This window comes from Humulus lupulus, chromosome 4, assembly GCF_963169125.1.
Source record: "Humulus lupulus chromosome 4, drHumLupu1.1, whole genome shotgun sequence".
NCBI classification, from domain to species: domain Eukaryota; kingdom Viridiplantae; phylum Streptophyta; class Magnoliopsida; order Rosales; family Cannabaceae; genus Humulus; species Humulus lupulus.
Window position 1 is genome coordinate 8,402,991 of NC_084796.1, and position 21,525 is coordinate 8,424,515.

Sequence of the window (21,525 nt, forward strand, 5' to 3'; positions counted from 1 at the left end):
GTGATTAATCCCTTTAAAAATTGGCTTAAAAAAGCCTTGGTTTTGGGCTTTAAAAATTGGGCTAAAAAGCCCAAATTTCACTTAACATATAGAGGCGTAAGCCTCACTTATTGCCTTGAGTCGTACCAAAAACCATCGCCTCTCTTCATAGAGGCGTAAGCCTCTTTCCCTCCTGCCAGGACTTAAGCCCTGAAACTTTTTCTGATCGCCTCAAATTGAGGTGCGCCTCAGAAACACTTTTTAAACCATGGTGTGGATTGGAATTTTTTATGTGAGATGATGGAGAGATTGGGTTTCACATGGACTTTATTGCTTTGATCAGAAATTGTATTTCCATAGTCACATACTCTGTCAATGTGAATGGAAATATAGCGGATGTAGATAGTAGATCAGATTTAATTTGACCTGTCTAGAGTCACTTTCAAAAAAGAAATAGCAGACACTATGGCATTATCAATAGCAAAAGAAGCTGTTATGACTTCACCAAGGACAGAGCCCGAACATAAGACTTATGGCTCCCACACTCATTAACAACCTTCCAATTGTTGCTTCTCGCTAAAGTTGTTACAGACCATCAAAAAATTTTGTTGCTTCTTGCCAATTCCAGAAGCTTGTCGTTGCTACAGATTAAACCACAACTTCAATTTTTGACATGAGCTTGCACTGATTTAATGGAGCCAGAATCCAAGTACATGAGCTTGTTGGTAGAGGAGGACACATTCTAAACGTAGATTATGGATGATCAGAGGAATTTATTTATATACAGATTGACTCAAAGAGTGATCTAATCAAGTCTCAAGAACTTAACCGTCCTGGTATGTGACACTAAAAATTCAGATTTGAAGGACTATTAACTATGAAGTGTGAGAATTCTTATCTGTTATGTTAATGTTAATTAGAACAGATACGGTATTCGTACTTTGAAATCAAGACAATATAAAGTAAGATGACTCTCAAAGTGAGAACATGAGAGAGCTTTAATGCACACAAAAGAGGCATCAAGAATCACTCTGCTGCAAGAGTATAAATTATCAAGTGACTTGAATCAAGTAGCCTGACCCCTCAAACCAAGCATCAAATTTACACATATATTAACATACATACACAATGTTGATCCTGGAAACTCTGATCTCCTGAAACACTAATTATATGGGCACTTCATGGTTCAGTATAGGCAGTTTATGGTTCAATCCAATGTCTCTTTGATAATTCATGGCTCGGTGTTGACGTAGTCCTGTTCATTTACAGGGAATTCTTTGTCATGTTCAATTACTGGTGACTAAATGGATTATTCATGGTGTTGGTCCTTAAACCAGCTCAAATCAACAATGCAGGAAAGTGACAAAATATAACAACCTCAAATGAGTAAGCTCCACAATACAAGATGAAATAATCCAAAGCTGGACGAAGGAAGTAGATAGTAGCTCAGATTTAACTTCAGAATTTAAGGCATGTTCATTCAGAGGCGCTTCTGCTTCCTGTCTGTGAATTAGGGATGCCATCAACAAGACAGGTTCATTAGTTTAGCAAGATAAATATGAGGAAAAGGAATGAAATCTTTTGCAACTGCCATTACCCATATAAAAACAAAACTTCAGATTGTGAAAAAAAAAAAAAAAAACTTCTCGCGTTAAACAGAAAGAGATTTACTTTAATTTATGAGTTCTAGATGGGTGTCAATCTATTAACCAAAACATCTCAATGCAGAAGAATAGCAAACCTTGATGATTCCCTGCCAGTAAGTGTCATCCCACTGGTCCTTGTATCCATCTCGGATTTCTTTTATATTCTTGATGCTCTCTTCGTACATCCTGTATCTCCAGTTCTCCAGTGGAGGCAATCCAATCTGAGCACATAGCCAGTTTTGGTATCCAGTCTGCCACAGTAACCTCCAAGAGTCATTGTTCAGATGAAAAAGTAACACTAAGCACTAGTGTTTTAGCCGAAATAATAGGATTTTGTTTAAAAGAATTCAGTTTGTACAAGAATTTCCCCAAAATTAAAATTTGTGGCTGGTTAATATAGAGTCAACTATTTCAACTCACTTCAGAAGGCCTTTAGTATGGAGGTAAATGTAGACTACTACTATAACTTAAGAATCACCAAACTATGTAAACATGCTATAATCACAACCGATCAGGTAGTATTGACAGATCTCAATTTACAGCATGCTGAACACAACCCAAGGTAGTTAGAGGATGATTTACGACAAAGCCCCACACCAATAATTGTAGTAAACAACATTGCAAAAGTAATGTGTCAACTCAATACCTGATATGGTGTAAGGAAATGAGTTGAGCGTTTTGGCAACCCAAGGTCCTGCATATGCCTGTAGAAGTCATTAGTAGAAGCCATCATTTCCTCTTCTTTTGGCAGAAACACTTTACCAGATAAAACATGTGCTATCCACTTGGATTGTAACTCTATTGTGTTGAAGGGTAGACCCTGAATCATAAGTTGAACACTCGTCAATTTTCCTGGCGGTTTAAAACCATCCCTAATAATAAAACAGTATGTACGGTAGAGATTCACTCTTTCATTTCAGATTCAGCTCCTAGTCTGAAGGACAAAGTGTATTAGCTAGGGCCACTAGATGAATTTAATATTCGATCCTAAATATCAACTATAAAATTCATTGAAAAGACCATTGAATCTGTAGCTGAGAAAATCTAAGAGTGGCATTATAACCAACCTTTACAGGTATACCAATAAAGGAGAGTCCTGGAGCCAAGCTTGGAGGAAAGACATGACTATATAAGGGTCCAACACGGTTTTCGTCAACCGTTACAATTCCATTTGTTTCAAGAAATGGATAATGATATTTGAACCTGCAATTGTAAACATGTAGCACAAACAAGTGAGTCAAAATTTGTTTTGAGTTGGTAATTAATCCTACTTGGTTTTGTCTATAATTGCTATCAAACATGAAGAAACTACATAAGAATGTTTTAAAGATAATTAAAAATTAATAATAAAAATAAGTTATTTGAAGTTCACCCAGTACAATAGAAAATGGTATCAGCACAAACTGAGGATCCATCTTGAAAAGCAACTCTACCATCTTCACAAACATGATCTATCTGTTCAATTGCAATGTTTAAATTAGTATGACTTCCAAAGCCTACTTAGCATAATAACGAAAGTCCGTCCATAGAGCCTTATAAACAGAGATACAAACACAAAAACATATATCAAGATAAGGAACTGCTAAACATGGCATTCAAGATTCATACAAGAATAGAGGAAACACTAATCCCAAAATTATTTAAGGAATAGTTTCAATCCAAATATACCCTGAATGTAATTATTGTGGATGCCAAAATTTCAGTTGCACAAGGTCCCCGCCTTGTGACCCTCAAAACATAAGCTCAGGATGGAAATAGCCAAGCCCGAAGCACCGTCTCGCGCCACAAGGCCACCATCTCGCAAGGTACGGTCTCGCGCCACGAGGCCTCACTCCCGCGAAGCATCGTCTCGCGCCACAAGGTCTCCATCTCGCGAGGCACGGTCTCGCGCCACGAGGCTTCACTCTCGTGAAGCACAGTCTTGCGCCACAAGGCCACCATCTCGCGAAACACGAGCTCGTACCACGAGGCCTCACTCCCGCGAAGCACCATCTCGTGCCACAAGGTCCCCATCTCGCGCCACGAGGCCTCACTCCCGCGAAGCACTGTCTAGCGCCACAAGGTCCCCATCTCGCCAGGCACGGTCTCGCGCCACGAGGTTCCACTCTCGCGAAGCATCGTCTCGCACCACAAGGTTCCCATCTCGCGAGGCACAGCCTCGCACCACGAAGCCTCACTCCCGCGAAGCACTGTCTCGCGCCACAAGGTCCCCATCTCGCGACGGCGCCTCGCTAAGCATGCCCTCACCCACGAACCTCCGCCTAGCACCGGCATCTCGCGAGGTATAGCTTTGCACATGGTCATCCTCCCCTTCCCCCTTTGGGCATCACATGAGGCTCTTGCCTCCCATACCTCTTGGGGGCGGGTCATCCACGAGAACCCATAAGGACTTCAACATTCAAAGGTTAAAAGAATAGGACGTCTTGTGAGGGTAAGAACCCATGCATGACCCAAAGATATCGTGCAAGTACGAAGTATGTACGGGGGTACGACCTTGAAAACCCCAACCCCAGATGTCTAATCCTAATCTCCACGCCAGACAAGTAGTGGTCGTACAAGCAAGGTACCTAATGTGGTCCTTCCTAGCCAGCCTCTGACATTCGTACTAAATAGATAGTGGAGGTACAACCTGTAAAGAATATTGAACATGAAATGAATGAACTGATTCTCATTACTCAAAAGATAGAATACAGAGTATAAATATACAAGAGTAGTTAGAAATGGGTTGTACAAACTGTTAGAGAAGTTAGAACAAATAACTAACTCTAAACAGAATTCTAACTAATCCTAACATCCCCCTCAAACTTAGAGGGGAAAGAAAAGAAACTCTAAGTTTGTGCCTAAGTAAAGAAAATCTAGCAACAGTCAATGGCTTCGTTAGGATGTTTGCTATTTGATCAGCCGAAGGGAACATGCTTGACAATAAGCTGCTTGTTGTAGACTTTCATTGTTTTTTTAAAAAAGAGTAAGAGGTCGAAATGACCTCCTCTCAAAAATATTGAAAACCCTCACTTATGGCGGAGGAATACCGTAGTAACATAGTGAAAAATAAATAAACAAAAGTTAAGACCACAAATGCACCCACTCCCTACGAAGATCCAGAAAGAACACACCCTCAAACTCTTTCGTTCTATACACCCAGGTGGCAACCCAGAACCTGATTCTATCCCAAAGGTTGTCCACAGAAGAAGATGAATCGTCAAAAGTCCCCGAATTTCTCTCCAACCAAATAGCCCAAAATGTAGCGAGGACTGTACACTGCCATAAACGCGTCACCCTCTTTCCTCCCTCCAAATGAGAGAGAAACAATTGCGCACAGGAGGAAGGCATACACCAACCGACCCCGAATTCTTGTAATACTTTATTCCAAACGATGCTGGCGAAAGAGCACCGAAGAAACAAATGTCCCACTGACTCGCTGTTGTTATTACAGTTAGCACACCGATTGGGCGACAAGGAATGGAAAGGTCTCCTCCTCTGCAAATTCTCATGGACACTCAATTTGTCAAGGAATAATAACCATCCAAACACTTTAATTTTGTATGGGACACCACTTTTCCATAACCTCCTTGCCCACGGCCACTCTGGCCCTAAATGATCATAGGCTAAGCTGCGAAAGGCCGAATGGCAACTGAAAACCCCGCTACTGTCTGGTTTCCAGATCCTTTTGTCTTCTAAAATTTCCGACAGATGCACATCCTTAATCAAATCTAACATCTCAATCAAGCTAGGAATCTCCCTGTTGAATAAATTCCTTCTAAAACGGAAATCCCAGCCGAGACCTTCCGAGCTAATACCACCATCAGCCACCACCAAGTCTCTGATCGAAACATTCACTGCCTCGGACACCCTGACTAGATCAATGAACCGTGAGCTCAGGGAACAATCACCAATCCACTTATCCTCCCAGAAGCGAATCCTGTCACCCCTCCCCACCTTGAAAAAGACCCTACGCTTGAACTCCTCGTACAACATAGAAATATCTCTCCACAGACCACGAACTGAAAATCTACTCCCCACGTTTGTATCCCAGAAGCCAGCATCTTCACCATACCTACTACTGATCACCCTATGCCATAAAGAATTCTTTTCCAATGGAAACCGCCACAACCACTTCATCAGAAAAGCCTTATTCCTCAAAACCAAATTCCCAACCCCCAAGCCTCCGTGACTACGAGAATTGCAAACATTGACCCAGGAAACCAAATGATCGGCACCTGAATTGTCCGCACCTTCCCAAAAAAAGTCGCGCATCAGTTTCTCAATTGTCATCGCCACATTCTTAGGGATACAAAAAAGCGACAGGTAGTACACGGGAATGGAAGACAGAACAGATTGAATAAGAGTCAGCCTCCCTCCTCTAGACAGAAACGCACTCTTCCAGGAATCCAAACGAGTAGCACATTTAGATAACACCGGGTCCCAAAACCCTTTGGAGCGTGGAGAAGCCCCCAAAGGAAGCCCCAAATACTGAATAGGCCAATCACCCACTTCACACCCAATCTCACTAGCTTTCTGATCCACCATCTCTTTCTACAAATTAATCCCCAGCAGCTGACATTTCTGCAAATTGATAGATAACCCCGAAACTCCATCGAAGACCTTTAGAATGTCCAAAAGAACTACCAGCGACTCCTCATCATTTGCGAAGAAAATCATGTCGTCTGCAAACTGAAGGTGGCTCACATCCACTTTATCCTTGCCCACTGGGAAACCTCTTAGAGCCGAGGCACTTTTAGCTTTATCTACCATTCTACCTAAAACATCCGCTATCAAAGTGAACAAGAATGGAGACAAAGAGTCCCCCTGGCGAATACCCCTGTAACCTTTAAACTTTCCTCTCGACCGCCCATTCACAAAGACGGAGTAAGAAGTGGAGGATAAACACCCACGCATCCACGTCCTCCAAACTTCACCAAAGCCCTTCCTTTCCAAAACTAACTCCAAGAAATCCCAGTCCACACAATCATAAGCTTTGGTGAAGTCTATTTTGAACACCCAACCTCTTTTTCCTTTGCTTCTATATTCCTCCACTGCCTCATTTGCAATCAGAACTGTGTCCAAGATCTGCCTCCCCTCGACAAAAGCACCTTGATTTTCCGCAATTGTGTCTGAGAGAACTCCTCGAAGCCTATAAGCCAACACCTTTGAAATAATTTTGTACAGACTAGTGACTAGACTGATAGGCCTGTAGTCCCTTACCCGACAGCTGTTCAATTTCTTCGGAATCAGGCAAATGAAAGTTTCATTGATCCTTTCGTGGATAACATCGTCCTTGAAAAAATCATGAAATACATCCATCAAATCCTTTTTCATTACCTCCCAATTGTTCTGATAAACAGCAATGGAAAACCCATCTGGCCCCGGGGCTTTAGTGCCATCACACGAAAAAACCGCTTGTCTGATCTCGTCTTCAGCAAAAGGACGCTCAAGGAAAGAAGCCATAACCGACGAAATTGGAGACCAAGAAATCCCGTCCACACCCACCCAATCTCTCGGCATCGCCGAATACAAAGTTGAATAAAAGCCCACAATAGCCCTTTCAATATCGGGGTCTTTATCCCAAATAGTACCATCATCTTCCTCAATCCTAGAAATGAAATTCCTTGCTCTCCGAGCACTAAGAATGCTATGGAAAAGTTTGGAGTTAGCATCCCCTTCCTTTGCCCATCGACACTTAACCTTAAACCACACACTTCTTTCTTCTTCAAAAACAATTTGCTGCCAATCCTCCTTCACCTTTGATCGTTCCAAAAGAAGATTCTCATTCCAAGATCCCCCTTCCTCCAATCTATCCAACTCAAACAGTCTCCTTTCCAATAAATGTTTCCGCATTTTCCTCTCCCCAAAGACATGACGACTCCACTTCCTAATATGACCACGAATAGAGTCTAGTTTTGACATAAATATCATGCCCGATTCCCTTTGCCCCTTGGCTGGGCCCCACCACTTCTGGAAAAGATGAGAGAAATCCTTGTGCTCCAACCAAGCATTATCAAATCTGAAAGGAGAAGGGCCCCAAGACGGAGGACTAGAGTCCAACACTACCGGACTATGATCAGAAACTACCCGAACCAAAACCTCCTGCCGAATGAAGGGATAATATTCCGACCACGAAGGAGAGTGAAAAAACCTGTCCAGCCTACAACAAATTGGCTTGTGTCTGAAATTTGACCATGTATAACGACCATTTTGAAGCTTTGGATCCACCAATTTTAATTCTCTAATCAAAGCGTCGAACATCTTCATGCTCCTAGTGTTAGAACTGCTATTCAACTTCTCCTCAATTCTTCTAACCACATTGAAATCTCCCCCAACACACCAGTAATCTCCACAAATAGCACTCAACCCAGCCAATTCATCCCAAAAACTGTCTCTCCTATCATAGACTACAGGACCGTAAACACCTGAGAACCACCAGGGACCCGTCCCCTCAGCCTCCAAGCAAATTGAGACTGAGAAATCCCCAACTAAAGAATCAAGTACAGAAACACACCTCGTATCCCAAACTACCAATGTGCCTCCCGATCGGCCTAATGGATGCTGATAAATCCAAGCTTTAAACCTAGATCTCCAAATGCTTCCAATAAAACTCCTGTCAACGGAACTCTTTTTTACCTCTTGAAGAACAATAATGTCTGGGTTTACTTTACAGATCAATTCCTTAATTGCTTTCCGTTTGCTCTTGTTGGCACAACCTCTTACATTCCAAGTAAGCATCCTCATAAATTGTAACTGTGCCCCAAGCCCCTCTTTTTCCTGTTTCCATAGTTAACATCAAAGCTCAGCCTGCATAATTCCCGGTAACTTTTCTCAGATAGGCTGACAGAGTCTCCTAAACTTTCCCCTCCCAAAGCAGAACGGATCACCGATATACCCAGAGAATCCAGACTTAAGAAGTCTAGCGGACTCACTCAATTTCTCCTCTTCCTTGCTCCTAATATTGTCGAGAGAGGCAGGCCTTCCCTGCAAAACACCTCCCTCTGACGACCCTTCTACGCACGCAGTCCCCTGATCTTCCTCAACCTGAGTGCATTCTTCATTCCTTCCTCCATCCCACAGGTATCTCACCTGCTCAACACAGTCCTCTTTGTCATTTATTTCGCCGTCTCCAATCTCATCCACATATTCATCTTCTGAGCTGCCTGAATCAAGCTCCTCATCGATTGGGAAAACAAGATCCTTCTCTTCTCCTACAGTTTCAAAAGAAGGCTCCCCCCTATCAAGATCTTCCATAAAATACTTACTGTCTACGCCACCGTAATTTTGCCAGCGAGAATACACTTTCAAACCACCCTTGTTATCTTTAAACTCTGACTCCTCCTCAAACTTCTCCAGCAATACACTTTTCTTTGTATTGGGTTTCCTTCGCACCGAATCATCCCAAAAAAAGATAATCCCTTGTGAAAAACTGCCACGCTCCTTAGGAGAAATCCTTTTTGAATTGGCCAGCTTATTTATTGATTCTGTATAACCCAAACCGTGGCCCAAAATATTTAAAAGATTTATTGGATTGAAGAGAGCCCATGGCATGATAATCAAATTAAATAAACAAGGCCCATTTACCAAATTAATATGAAAACGGCCCAAAGAGAGTGCTGAAACAACCCAGCCTTTATCCTTAAGGTGCCACGTGGGAGAGTCATTTTTAATCACCTTTTTGAAATAGATGCACGTGCTTGCCATCCCTCTACAATTAATAGATAAATCTGACTTTATTCTATTAAATATTCTCCTTAATGGCAGGCATGAGTTACGTGAAGCAACGGTAAAAGCTCATCAATGGAAATCGTGTTCGGCGCCGACCCACTCGTTGCTACCTGCAACTTCCGATCAATCATGGCCACCGTGGCGCCGCCTTCCCTCTCCTCCACTACGCCACGCGTCTCTTCGTTCTCAGCGTTGGTCCCCTGCTGCTTCTCCGAACAACCTCCTTCATCGGGACCCAAGCCACACCCAGACTTCCTGGTCGAATTCCTCACCCAGAATTTGCGGACCGGAAAAAGCTTCTTCCCTCTAGCTTTAACCAGACGCAAGGACAGCTGATTGCCATCATATGGCAAAGAGATGAAGCTTGGAATAAAACCCGAAGCATCCCCCTTCACTTTAATATAGGCACAAAAAAGATTCTTCCTTTCCAAAGTGTGCTTGTCTATAGCTAATAGCCCTCCACAGAGTGAGCCGATCACCTTGAAAACATGGTGGTTCCATATATTCAAAGGAATACCTTCAATACCAATCCATTCATGTGTACAAGAAATTTTCCTGTTCTCCATTTGATTCCTCCAACTCCATACAGCAAAGGAAACTGCAGTCAATCCAGGAATAGTAACCGAGCCATTAGAGATCAGCCTTTCCTTCTCTCCCTCGTTTGCACACCATATTAGAGCCCTGTCGTCTGAGAAATGCGAAACACATAACTTTTTCCCCCACCATCTTTGGACTCCCTCATGAACAGCCGACCAAGGGCACCGGCTTTCCTTTCTGAACATGAAAACAGCCAAACTCCAATCGAAACAGTCCTCATCCCCTGTTAACAGAGTGTGGCAATCCTTAGATAACTTGACTGCCCCTTCCTTTTCATCCATGATCACCTCCTTGGGGTTTCCTTTAACTATAGAAGCCCAAGAGACTTTTCCATCGACCTTCCTTCCAAGATCTCCTTGTGAATCAAAGCCCTTCTTCTTAACCAAGTGTCTCAGGCAATCCTCTAGTCTTTTCCATCCCTGAGCAAAATTCTCCTCCGGAATGATGATCGAATTGAATGCACTGTTTTTTAGTACGGAAATCTTCAAAAAAATTCCTCTAACGTTTTGATAACATTCCAGCCACACCCTCATGGAAAAATCCCTGAAAGTTCTCCTCCGATGCACCCTAAGGTCATCTCTAGCCTCGATCAACCACATTACTTCTTCTAACAGCCATCTAGAAGCGTCTAAAGATAATGAAATCTCATAACCTGATAGTCTTGTCCTCTCATAGATCCTTACGGAGCCGCCATCCTTAGAAAGGGTCAGCATGAACACCTTGAAGGCTGTACGAAAGCTCCAATACCTCTGACCATAAGACACGAAGGGACCCCCGAAACCAGAATTTTGTCCAAATCCAGTGGGAAAATGGACATATTTCTTCCCATAACTAGTGGGGTTATGGTGCGCTTTAGACCTGGACATACACTCTCTCTCTCACTACACTCTCTCTCTAAAAACTACTACTAATGCTTGTTGTAGACTTTCTCACGCACAAAGTACATATCTATCTCAATATGCTTAGTTCTTGCATGAAGAACTGGGTGGGCTGCCATCAAAACTGTGCTTTGGTTATCACACCAAACAAGAGGAGCAGAGGGCAAATCAAGTTGAAGCTCAGACAACAAAGATTGGAGCCAAGTAATCTCAGCAGTCAAATGAGCTAGGCTACGGTATTCAGCTTCAGTACTTGACCGAGACACAGTGTGCTGTTTCTTGGAGGACCAAGACACAAGATTTTGGCCAAAGAATACACAGAAACTTGATGTAGATCTCCTATCATCCGGGTCGGAAGCCCAATCTGCGTCACAAAATCCAACCAAATCAAGGGAAGAACTCGGATGAAAAGAGAGACCATAGTCAAGAGTAGCTTTGATGTATCTGAGTATTTTCCGAAGAGCTTTCCAATGAGACAGCAAAGGAGTCTACATGAATTGAGACACCTTGTTGACAGCAAAAGACAACTCTGGTCTAGTGATAGTAGCGTATTGTAAGGCTCCAACAAGACTTCGATAAGTGGAGGGATCTTCAATGGATTCACTGCCTTGAGCAGAAAGTTTATCACCACAACACATGGGAGTTGGAAGCCCATTAGCATGCTGCATTTTGGCTCGACCAAGGATATCAATGAGATACTTCCGCTGGGATAGATGAAGGCCTGTAGCTGTTTTTATGAGTTCAATACCAAGGACGTAGTGGGCTTCTCCAAGATCTTTAAGAGAGAATGTAGCATGAAGAGCTGCAACAATCTCATCAATCACTATGTAAGAACTGCCAAGGATTAGAATATCATCTACATATACCAAAATAAATGTAGTATGAAAGGGAGTTATTCTAATAAAAAGTGATTGATCTGACTTAGCCCCATGGAAACCAAAACTGTTCAAGGCTTGTTTGACACACTCAAACCAGGCCCTCGAAGCTTGTTTTAATCCATATATAGCCTTGTTTAACTTGCAAACTTTAGAGGCAGTTCCTTGAGCAATATAACCTTGAGGTTGGGTCATATAGACCTCTTCATTTAACACACCATTTAGGAACGCATTGTTAACATCTAACTGCCGAATAACCCAGCCTTTGGACAGAGCAAGAGTGAGAAGAACACGTATTGTGGTCGGCTTGACCACAGGACTGAATGTGTCAGTAAAGTCAAAACCAAACTGTTGACTAAACCCCTTGGCAACAAGCCTGGCCTTGTGCCTCAATACTGAACCATCTGGTTTCTCCTTTATCTTGAAAAGCCATCGACACCCAACTGGTTTTCGATCAGGAGGCAGATCAACCAATGTCCAAGTACCATTGTTTACAAGAGCAGAGAACTCCTCATCCATAGCAGCCCTCCATAAAGGATCCTGCAAAGCTTCATTAACAGTTAGAGGTTCTTTAGATAGAATATAAACTTTGGGTTTGTAAACACCAGCCTTTGAACGTGTGACCATTGTGTGAGTGTTGGTATCAGTAACGGTAGATGATGTTGGTAAGGCAGTTGATACAACCTCATTGTGATTATCAATAATGGGAGGAGGAGAAGAGGAGGGAATCTGAAGAGGAGCATTTATATGAGGAGAAGAGGAAGAAGGAGAGGAGGGAAATGGAGATGGTGAGGGAGTAGAAGAATGGATGGGAAGAGAGTGAGACATAGTCTCTGATGTAGATGAAGGGAGTGGGATGGCATCAGGAAGAGGAAAATGTTTAACAGTAGGTATAGAACCTGAAGAAAGTTTAACTGGAATAGAAGAGTTGGAAGAGGAATCTGATGTACTTACCTTAGCAAATGGGAAGAGATGTTCATTGAAGATGACATCAAGTGATATGTAGATTCGACCATTGGAGGCAAGGCATTTGTATCCCTTGTGCTTCAAACTGTAGCCGAGGAAAGTACATTCAGACGACCTATACTCGAGTTTGTGAGTGTTGTTAGGCTTGGTATTTGGAAAACAGGAGCAGCCAAAAATTTTTAGTTGATTATAGTCAGGGAGTTTATTGTACAATACCTGAAACGGGGATAAACCATTAAGAACAGTGGTGGGTAAACGATTGATAATGAAGGCAGAAGTTCGAACTGCCTCATCCCAGTATTTGAGTGGCATTAATGCATTTGCAAGAAGAGTGAGAGATGATTCTACTAAGTGGCGATGTTTCCTCTCAGCTACACCATTTTGCTCATGAGTAGTTGGGCAAGAGAGTCTATGAGTAATACCATTATCAACAAGATAAGAGGAAAATGCTTGAAACTCACCCCCCAATCAGAATGAAAAGATTTGATTTTGCAATTAAATTCATTTTCCACTTGAGTTTTGAAGTTAAGGAAAGTTTGGAATGCATCAGATTTTGCTTTCAACAAATAGACCCATGTAAACCGAGAATATGCATCAATGAAATGAATATAGTATTTGTAGCCACTAGATGATAAAACTGGAGCTTGACCCCAAAGATCTGAATAGATCAATTGAAGAGGAGAAGAGTATGTAGTTTCAGAATTTGGAAATGGAAATTTATGAATTTTGCCTTGACAGCAAGCATTACAAAAGTCAGAATGAGATTTATTAGGAATTGAGATATTACACAAGGATAGTACATTCTTACCAGTTTTAGCAGCTGGATGCCCAAGCCTGCTGTGCCACAAATGAAATTCAGAATGAGGTACAACAAAATCAGAATTACAAGAAGAAACTAGAGATTGTTTAGATGTAACAAGTGAATGAGGTGAAGAAGAGCATGAAGGTTGCAGCAGGGGAGTGAACTGGTCGAGTGAATCGCATGGTGGAAGGAGGGAAGGCATAAAGGCCATTACTAAAATGACCTTGCATCAACACCACCTTGGAAACCTGATCCTTGACAAGACAATAATCAGGGTAAAATTCAAAGAAAGCATTATTATCTCTTGCAAATTGAGAGACCGAAATCAAATTTTTGGTTATGTGAGGAACATGAAGAACATTATTGAGAACAAAGAATTGAGGAGATAAATGGGATTGAAAAATTGTCTTACCAACATTAGATACCATTAAACTAGTACCATCACCCACATGGAGCTTGTCTGAACCAGTGTAATCTTGCTTCTGCAGTAGATTAGATTCATCATTAGTACAATGGTTAGTAGCACCAGAATCTGGGTACCAGGAGGGGTCATTTAGCGTATCAGCAGAAGCGATTAGAGCAGACATATTAGATTGTTGTTTATCAACTGAGAGAGCTCCATATCCAGGGAAATCAGGATTGAACCGCACGTAGCATTTAGAGGCAAAGTGACCCTGTTTGGAGCACAACTGACAGATAGGGCGAGGAGCTGCTTGGTTGTTGAAAACCCCACGATTGGACCCAGCAGATTGAGCAGACATATTAGAGTAGTTGTTGTGGAATTGACCCCTACCTCCTGTGGCATAAGGATTCCAATGACCACGACCTGAATTATTATTGGTATTTCCTCTGACAGAATTAGCAAATTGATTGAGGGAAGATTGATGAGGATAAGCATTGCGTTTCTTGAAAAACTGAGATTGAGAGAGATTAGCCATGGCTGGTGAAGAATCCAATTCTTGACTATGCTTCTCCAATCGATTTTCTTGAGCCAAGAGGAGAGATTCTATCTCAACAACAGTGTACGGTTGATTTCGAGAGTTAATTGAAATGATGAAAACATCATAATCGGAAGGCAGACCATTAAAAATGGCATTAATGTGTTCCTTAGAAGAAATGGTGTGACCAACAGATTCAAGCCTATCAACAAGAGTTTTAACACGAAGAAGATAATCATTTAAAGCAAGAGATCCTTTCTTGATATTTTTTAGTTGAGTTTGATACTGATCTACCTTGGCCGTGGTCTGAGAAGTGTAGTAAGCATCAAGAATGGTCCATACTTGAGCTGAAGTCTTGCCACCGACAACACGAGTAAGGATGCCTTCGGACATAGAGGAAAGCAACCAGGAATATAACAGTGATCCTGTTGCTCCCATTTGCTGAATTCAAGATTTACTCTCTTCGCAGTACGATCAGCATCGAAGAGAAATTTCTCAGGGACATTGTAGTCTGGATCAATGTAGTCCTGGAGTTGGTGACCTTGAATAGCCGCATAGACCTGTGAACGCCATAGAAGGAAGTTGTGGAGATCAAGTTTGACAGAGAGATTGTGGGAGAAGACCACCGGAGAGAACGACGGAGCTGAAGAACCAGTAGGATTCGCCATAGATGAACACAAAGAAACACAGAGAAAGCGGCAATGATTTTGACAGGAAAACGAAAATGAAGAACGAGATGGATCGATAGAGAATCAGAGAGGCTCTGAAACCATGTAAAGAATATTGAACATGAAATGAATGAACTGATTCTCATTACTCAAAAGATAGAATACAAAGTATAAATATACAAGAGTAGTTAGAAATGAGCTGTGCAAACAGTTAGAGAAGTTAGAACAAATAACTAACTCTAAACAGAATTCTAACTAATCCTAACACAACCAAGTACTAAAATTGAGATGCTCCCGTGGACCCTTGGTGTGTACTGGAGCGACCATCACGCTCCTAGCACCACTACCATCCGTAGACTGCATATGTGGGGTCATGTTCTCTAGGGACCACCATGTACAGTGAGCCAATAGTGCTCTACTATAAATATGACCTCCCTTCACCTGAGAAGGTGGTCGAATTTTGGAGAGTTTTGTAAGCAGCCATTACTAATGAAAACACACATTCTATGTTCTCTCTATTTTCCATACTAAAATTTTAGCATTTACGTTTTGTGTTCTTGAAACCATCAGAAAGTTTACTTGAAGTTCAGCCGTTTTAAATTCACTTCTTTTCAAAGTTCTTGATTTAACTTAGTTGACGAGTTCAATTATATTATTCCTTGATAATGAAAAATGATATTTCCATATATTGTAAAAAACATAGAAATTTATGATATGTTAAGGTAGATATGCTCAGGTTCAAAGACACTAACATACCATCATATGCTGCCATATATTGTTGTAGTTTTCCAACTTTCCCACTTTCACATCAAGACTCCTTGCGGTAATATGAACTTCGATGGCTTCAGTAGCTATATCTCTAGAGATGTCAAAAGCACTAGCTCCAAATCCAATCAAAACCACAATCTATTAATTAAGTGGTGACTTGTTTAGTACCCAAAAACAGCAGTGCCTTGAAAAAGGTGAAATCCACAACAGCATGTTTGATTATAAGGTTGGGAAGATTAAATCGAACCCATTAAACTTGAAATCAAATCAAACTAGTTCTCTTCTCTACATTGTATGACTTGATCTAGTAAAAGCTCTACAAGTGAAAAGAACAAAATCAGAACAAAGAAAAATCACTAAATCATACCTGTCCTCGAAATTGTTCAGGAACACGGTAATTGTGACTATGAATTTGATATCTTGGCCACTTCTCTATGCCTGAGTCAAAATACATATAAAAATTGTATATATATGTTTTTCAGTGTAATGACAGCTGCATGTGTACCAGAGTTTCAAAAAGAAGTCAACTCACTCACCCACTAGAGCAGGGATATGCGGCTCGACGAAGTTCCCAGTACATACAACCACAGCTTCGAACACTTCACTCACCGAGTCACTCCCCCGAGTCATCGACTCAACAAGCCACTCGCCATTCCTCTCGCCAACTCGCCCGACCCGAACGATCTCCGTGTTGAACCGAACCAACCCAACGAGTCCAAAGTCATGGGCGAACTTGGTGAGGAACCAGAGTACTTCTTCGTGACCCGGGAAGGTTCTGGAGTCCCCATTTTGTCGCTTTGAAAAAGGGTAGTCGAGGAATCCCATGAGCTGTCTGGGAAGGTTGGTGCGTAGAGCTCGGTAGAGGCTGCCATGGACGATGTCTCGTGCGGAGTCGAGACTGAGCGGGTCGGATTCCACACGTGGGTCGTAAACCCACGTGCCGCCTATTCGGTCGCCTTTTTCGAAGACAACGACTCGGTGGCCCTCACTCTTTAGCTCGCGGGCTGCGCAGAGCCCAGCTACTCCTGCTCCAATCACACCCACGCTTACCGATCTACCCATTGACCCTCGCAGCCTAATTGGTTTATCTTATCCCAATGAGATCTCTTAGTTAATAATTTTAAGCTAACAAATATTAGAACATCTAAACAAAATTTGAGAGTATATAACAAAAGGAGTGGCAATATTACTAGCTTATACCAATAAAATATAACACGGAGGAGCTAAACTAGTTGTTGGTGCAACAATTTGTCTTTCTGTATCTGGAAAGAAAACCCAACGATGAATAATGACTTCCTTCTACTCCGGTGATGAAATCTGTCTTTGACTTGTCGGGATCACCTACAAGAAAGACACTCCGATGCTTAAGTCAGTTCAAAATCCGATCCCTTTCTCTTCTCAAAATCTCATATTTATAGGATGAAATATACAAAGCAGTTAGTTGGTTCAAGTGAACCCTAAAAAAGGGGAAAGAGAATAACTGAATTCCCCTCCAAGAATACGACTTTTAAAATGTTTCGCTCAGAGGTCAGAGGCGCGGATTGCCTCTGACCCACAGCTTCTGCCTTCGAATCCTCTCTTTGTCAAAACGCTCCGTTTTGAATATTTGATAAATGAGGTAAGTGTTTTTGGGCCGAACATTTTGGGCCCAACAGATGCCCCCTGGCCCAAGCTTCGGACAGGCGTGGTGTGTTAATCTGTTAGAATCTTGGGCCGACTCTTCAACACCAAAAAGTTCGCCTAAAGCCGTCATTCTCCGTAAACCGAGGCAATCCGTAGGTACATGATTATTTGATTACCTGACAAATTACACTTAATGCGAACACGGTTATCGAGTAAAACGTTTGGCTCAAAATTTTACCTTTCATTTAAGTAGTTTTCATTTCAAAATAATTTTCATTCAAATTCCCACACTTTGTTCCAACTTCCAGAGAGAAGCTTCGAAGAAACCCTAGAGATTTCCTTCAGTTCAAACCTTCGACAATCATCTCATTCGATGTGATAATGTCTTCTCGTTCATCTCCCGACCCTATGGATCGTGACGGATACAAAAACGCGTTCGAACGCATGCGTAAATCGTTCGACATTCCTGACAATGTCACGGTGAGGATGCTCTCGGAGGCTGAGCTTCGAGAATGGCGATTTAAGGACGTAGTGAAGCCTACTGAAATAGTCATGAGTCTGAGACACATCGAATGGCTCCGCTTCCCTCTCCCGGCTCTGCTTGTTCAGATAATTTCAAACTCCGGGGCTCACATTTCGCAATTTCTCCCAAATGCTATTCAGTCTATAGTCGGGGCTCAGATGATAGGGAGCCTCAGGAATGTCAATATTCAATCGGACGACATTTACGCGTGCTTCACCAAGTCTACGAACAAGGTGATAGAGGGAAAGCCTTGGAAAACTTTCTACCTCTCTCCCAAAAAGGATCGAACAATCTTCACCGATTTCGATAGCTCCCATCGAAATTGGGATAAATACTTCTTCGCTGTTGGAGGAGCGTGGTATCCTGAGTTCCTGCCTCGGGAAATTTTCCCTCTGGCCAGGGTATTTATAAAAGGTGAGTCAGGTTTTTCGTTCTGTTTCTTATTAATTTTAATGTGAATTAATCATATCTGGATGATTGTCCATTAGTTTTAACTTCATGTACCACTGTTTTGGTTCTTCGTTTTAGATTTTTCTTGGCCTCAGGTCAGCATGAGTTCTGAGCGACAGAGCAAACTGACAGAGAAGGGGCTTCTTCATGAATCTAAGGAGAATGCCATTAGTATCAGGGGTGTATTGAACTCCTACTGTATGCAGATTATGACTCGGCTTTGTTTCGTGGATCGAGTCGACCCTGGAGCTGTGCGAGTTAGATCGCATAAGGGTGACATGACCCTAAGCAAGATTACCGCAGCATGCGCGAAGCAGCTGGGAGCTTTCCTGAAGAAATCCCCTCCTACTCCTTCAACTCTGTCGCTGACGAAGGCTGAGTTCGAAAGGGCGTGTTCTGAAACCTACGATGCATGTGCTAAGCGTCAAGGGGTCCCAGAGGGTAAAAAGAAGGAGGGTTCTGGCCTGGCTGCAGAGTCTTCCCCTGACAAGTCCGGCCTATCTCACAGGTCTTCTCGCATCCAAGGGCGATCGTCCACGCCTTCTGATGTTCTGCCAATTCAGCCTCTTCAACAAGTGCCTTTACCTACAGAAGCTTTAGGAAAAAGGAAGGAGCGCAAGGAGTCCTCTGGCGAAGATTCGGATGACGGGAAGTGCATTTCGTCCAAGCTTCGGATCCCAAAAGGTTCTGTCCCCATCACTCAAGGATCTGCCTATGCAATCCCCAGACTTACCCCAGGTAAATTACCAACGGGTCAGGCCCTCTCGTTGTGCAAGAGATTGCGGGAATCTGCCCCCGTTGGGCATTTACCTGGGGCGTCTTCTACTTCACCTGCAATTGGGTCTTCCTTGGCAGCAGGTTCAGAAGGGGTGGCTCATGTAGAGGGCGTTTCCTCTTCTCCGTCCAAATTATCAGGAGTGGCGACTGAAGATGAGGTACAGGGTGGCTTACCGTTGGAGGTGAAGTCGCCTGCTGTCTGTGCGAAGCCGTCAGAGGCGCTGCCCTCTGCTTCTGATTTGGCTGAGGGGTCTGCCATTGGCCATAAACGTGGCTCAGAGGGGAGACGCCCTTCCTCTGCCTCTCGTAAAAACAAGCTTCTAGAGGATGCCTTTGGAGATGGTTTTGAGGCTGCGGATACCACTCCTCTGCTAGTTGAGGCAAGTGAAGCCGTTGTGCCCGAAACCATCTCTGGGTGTCAGGAATCAGGGGCTGTCGAAGCGACAGGTGTTGACATTCTCAGTGCTAACGTTTCCTTATTACTGCCTACCGCTTCTGAGTCTTATCCAGGAGATGTTATTGCTGCGTCCCCAAAGGATACTAACACTTTTGAATCTCCTAGCGCTTTCTTGGAGCAGCTAACGTCTTCTGCCGTGCATACGCCGGTGTACCTCCCCAGTGATTTGGGTGAAGATGATAGCACATTTATACGGCCTTTGAAGATGTATTCTTTTAGCGCGGGGACGGTTGCGTTGGCGTCTTATAGCATTATGGTGTCGACATTAGCAGAAGGTTGGAAGCCAGTTGCCCCCGTTGCTTCTGCAGCTGCGCTTGCAGGTGGAGAAGCAAGTGACAGAGCCGGAGCTGTGTCAGAATATGGGCCTTCTGCGTCTGCTGAAGTTATGGATGAAATGCTACGTATAAGTAGGCCCCATCTGCCGGCAGAAGCGATTGGATCCTTGAGTGGGCAGGGTGATTTGCTACAACAAGTATCAGATCACATCTGGATGGTAAGTTGATTAAAAAATTTGGGCTTGTTTATTTCTCTTGATATGTATAAGGTGTTATCTTTAATGGGTGTAAGTTATTTTTCACAGAGCTATGTATGCGCATCTGCTGCGAGGCGGGAATATGCGGTAGCTATGCAGAATGGTGCCAAACTGGCAGAGCAGATGGCGAAATTAGAAGAGGAGCAGTTAGGGAGAAAGATGGCCGAGGCGAATCGGAACGTGCTTGTGGAGGCCATCAAGAGGTTAGAAACGGAGCTGACAGAGGCAAAAAAGAGGGTGACTGCCACAGAGGAGAAGCTGATAAACACTGTCGGGCTCGAAGTAGAGCGAGATAAACTGAAAGCCGATTTGGTGGATATGACCAATAAGTGGATGGAGAAAAGTCAATTCTGCATTTAGCATGAAGCCCGCATGGAGAAGCTTAGCAGTATGATGAACGACCTTGAAGAAGATGTTGTGTTGTTGCAGACTGATAAGGAGACCTTAGAGAAAGAGAAAAAAGAGATGGAGCAAAGGGCGAACAGTCTTGAGGCCAGCGCAGCGGAGGCGAAGAAGCAGAAGCTGGAAGCTGAACTTCTTTTAGGGAAGAAGTTGAAGCAAGCAGAAGAGGCGGTAACCGAAGCCAAGAAGCAGTTGGAGGAGATGGCAGAGGTATGCGACTCTTCTGTTGTTACCGATGCATTAGAAAATTAATTGGCCCATAAAACACGTGTGTTGATTCCGTAATGTTTTTGCTTTTGCAGAGGGCAGCAGAGGCAGCGATTGAAACCACTAGGCAGCGTATTCGAGATCGGGAGATCACCGAACGTAAGCTTGCGAGGGTGGCTGAAGTAGATACTGCGAAGTACCTGGATCTGGCATTGCGTAATAAGAAGCAGACCCCAGAGGAGAAATGGGCAAAACTGGAGATGTATTGTAACAACATTGATGTAAAGATAGGAGAGTATTGTTGGAAAAAGCTTATACATGATCTTTATTTATTTTCATGTATATCTAATATTAAACAAATTAATACGAGATAGCCTCAAACATGTTTCTAAAATTGAATTCAAGAGAAACAAATAATATAATACTTACAGTATACGCAGCGGAATCAAGAGTCCTTCCTTCAGTTTCTCTAACTCTTGTATCCTTTCTATCGCAGAGTATTATCAAGAAACTGAACCGATCTTCTATTTTCTTCACAATCTTCCAATGTATCCTTAGAACCACCTAGACTAGTGTGGGCAATTCTCAACACATGAGATAGATATAGAGAGAAGAAGAGAAAATAACAAAGTGGCTTAGAAAAGGACTTGTGGTTAGAGAGAATATAAAACTATCAGAAAATCTGACTTGTGACTTCTCAAAACTTATTTTTTTGACTTCTCTCTAA

The 21,525-nt window shown here is 42.8% G+C and overlaps 1 protein-coding gene across 9 annotated transcripts; it reads right to left on the bottom strand.

Moving 5' to 3' along the window:
• Positions 1-894: 894 nt before the first annotated feature.
• LOC133829875 (flavin-containing monooxygenase FMO GS-OX5-like) lies at positions 895-17,043 on the bottom strand. Of its 9 annotated transcripts, none has more exons than XR_009891894.1 (9): positions 16,364-17,043; positions 16,195-16,265; positions 15,816-15,965; positions 2,998-3,080; positions 2,693-2,828; positions 2,272-2,329; positions 1,721-1,876; positions 1,357-1,471; positions 895-1,234 (listed from the first exon to the last, which is right to left on the bottom strand). XR_009891894.1 is itself a non-coding variant. In XM_062259705.1 (8 exons), the coding sequence occupies exons 1-7, from the start codon at positions 16,887-16,889 to the stop codon at positions 1,746-1,748; spliced, it is 1,155 nt and encodes a 384-aa protein (XP_062115689.1). In that variant the 5' UTR covers positions 16,890-17,043; the 3' UTR covers positions 895-1,471; positions 1,721-1,745. The 9 variants fall into 9 exon arrangements, 5 of the variants coding, with proteins under 5 accessions (XP_062115689.1, XP_062115687.1, XP_062115685.1 ...); XR_009891893.1 differs by having other exon boundaries at positions 1,357-1,482; positions 16,364-17,042; XR_009891892.1 differs by having other exon boundaries at positions 917-1,234; positions 2,272-2,445; positions 16,364-17,037.
• Between the last annotated feature and the right edge of the window lie 4,482 nt (positions 17,044-21,525).

What these genes read in the sequence shown, in the direction of transcription:
- LOC133829875 (XM_062259700.1), bottom strand. Translation starts at nt 16,889, where the DNA reads ATGGGTAGATCGGTAAGCGTGGGTGTGATTGGAGCAGGAGTAGCTGGG. An exon ending in ACCATTTTCTATTGTACTGG is followed by an intron (nt 2,829 to 2,997) that starts GTGAACTTCAAA and finishes TTACAATTGCAG; the next exon opens with GTTCAAATATCATTATCCAT. An exon ending in ACTGGCAGGGAATCATCAAG is followed by an intron (nt 1,483 to 1,720) that starts GTTTGCTATTCT and finishes CCTAATTCACAG; the next exon opens with ACAGGAAGCAGAAGCGCCTC.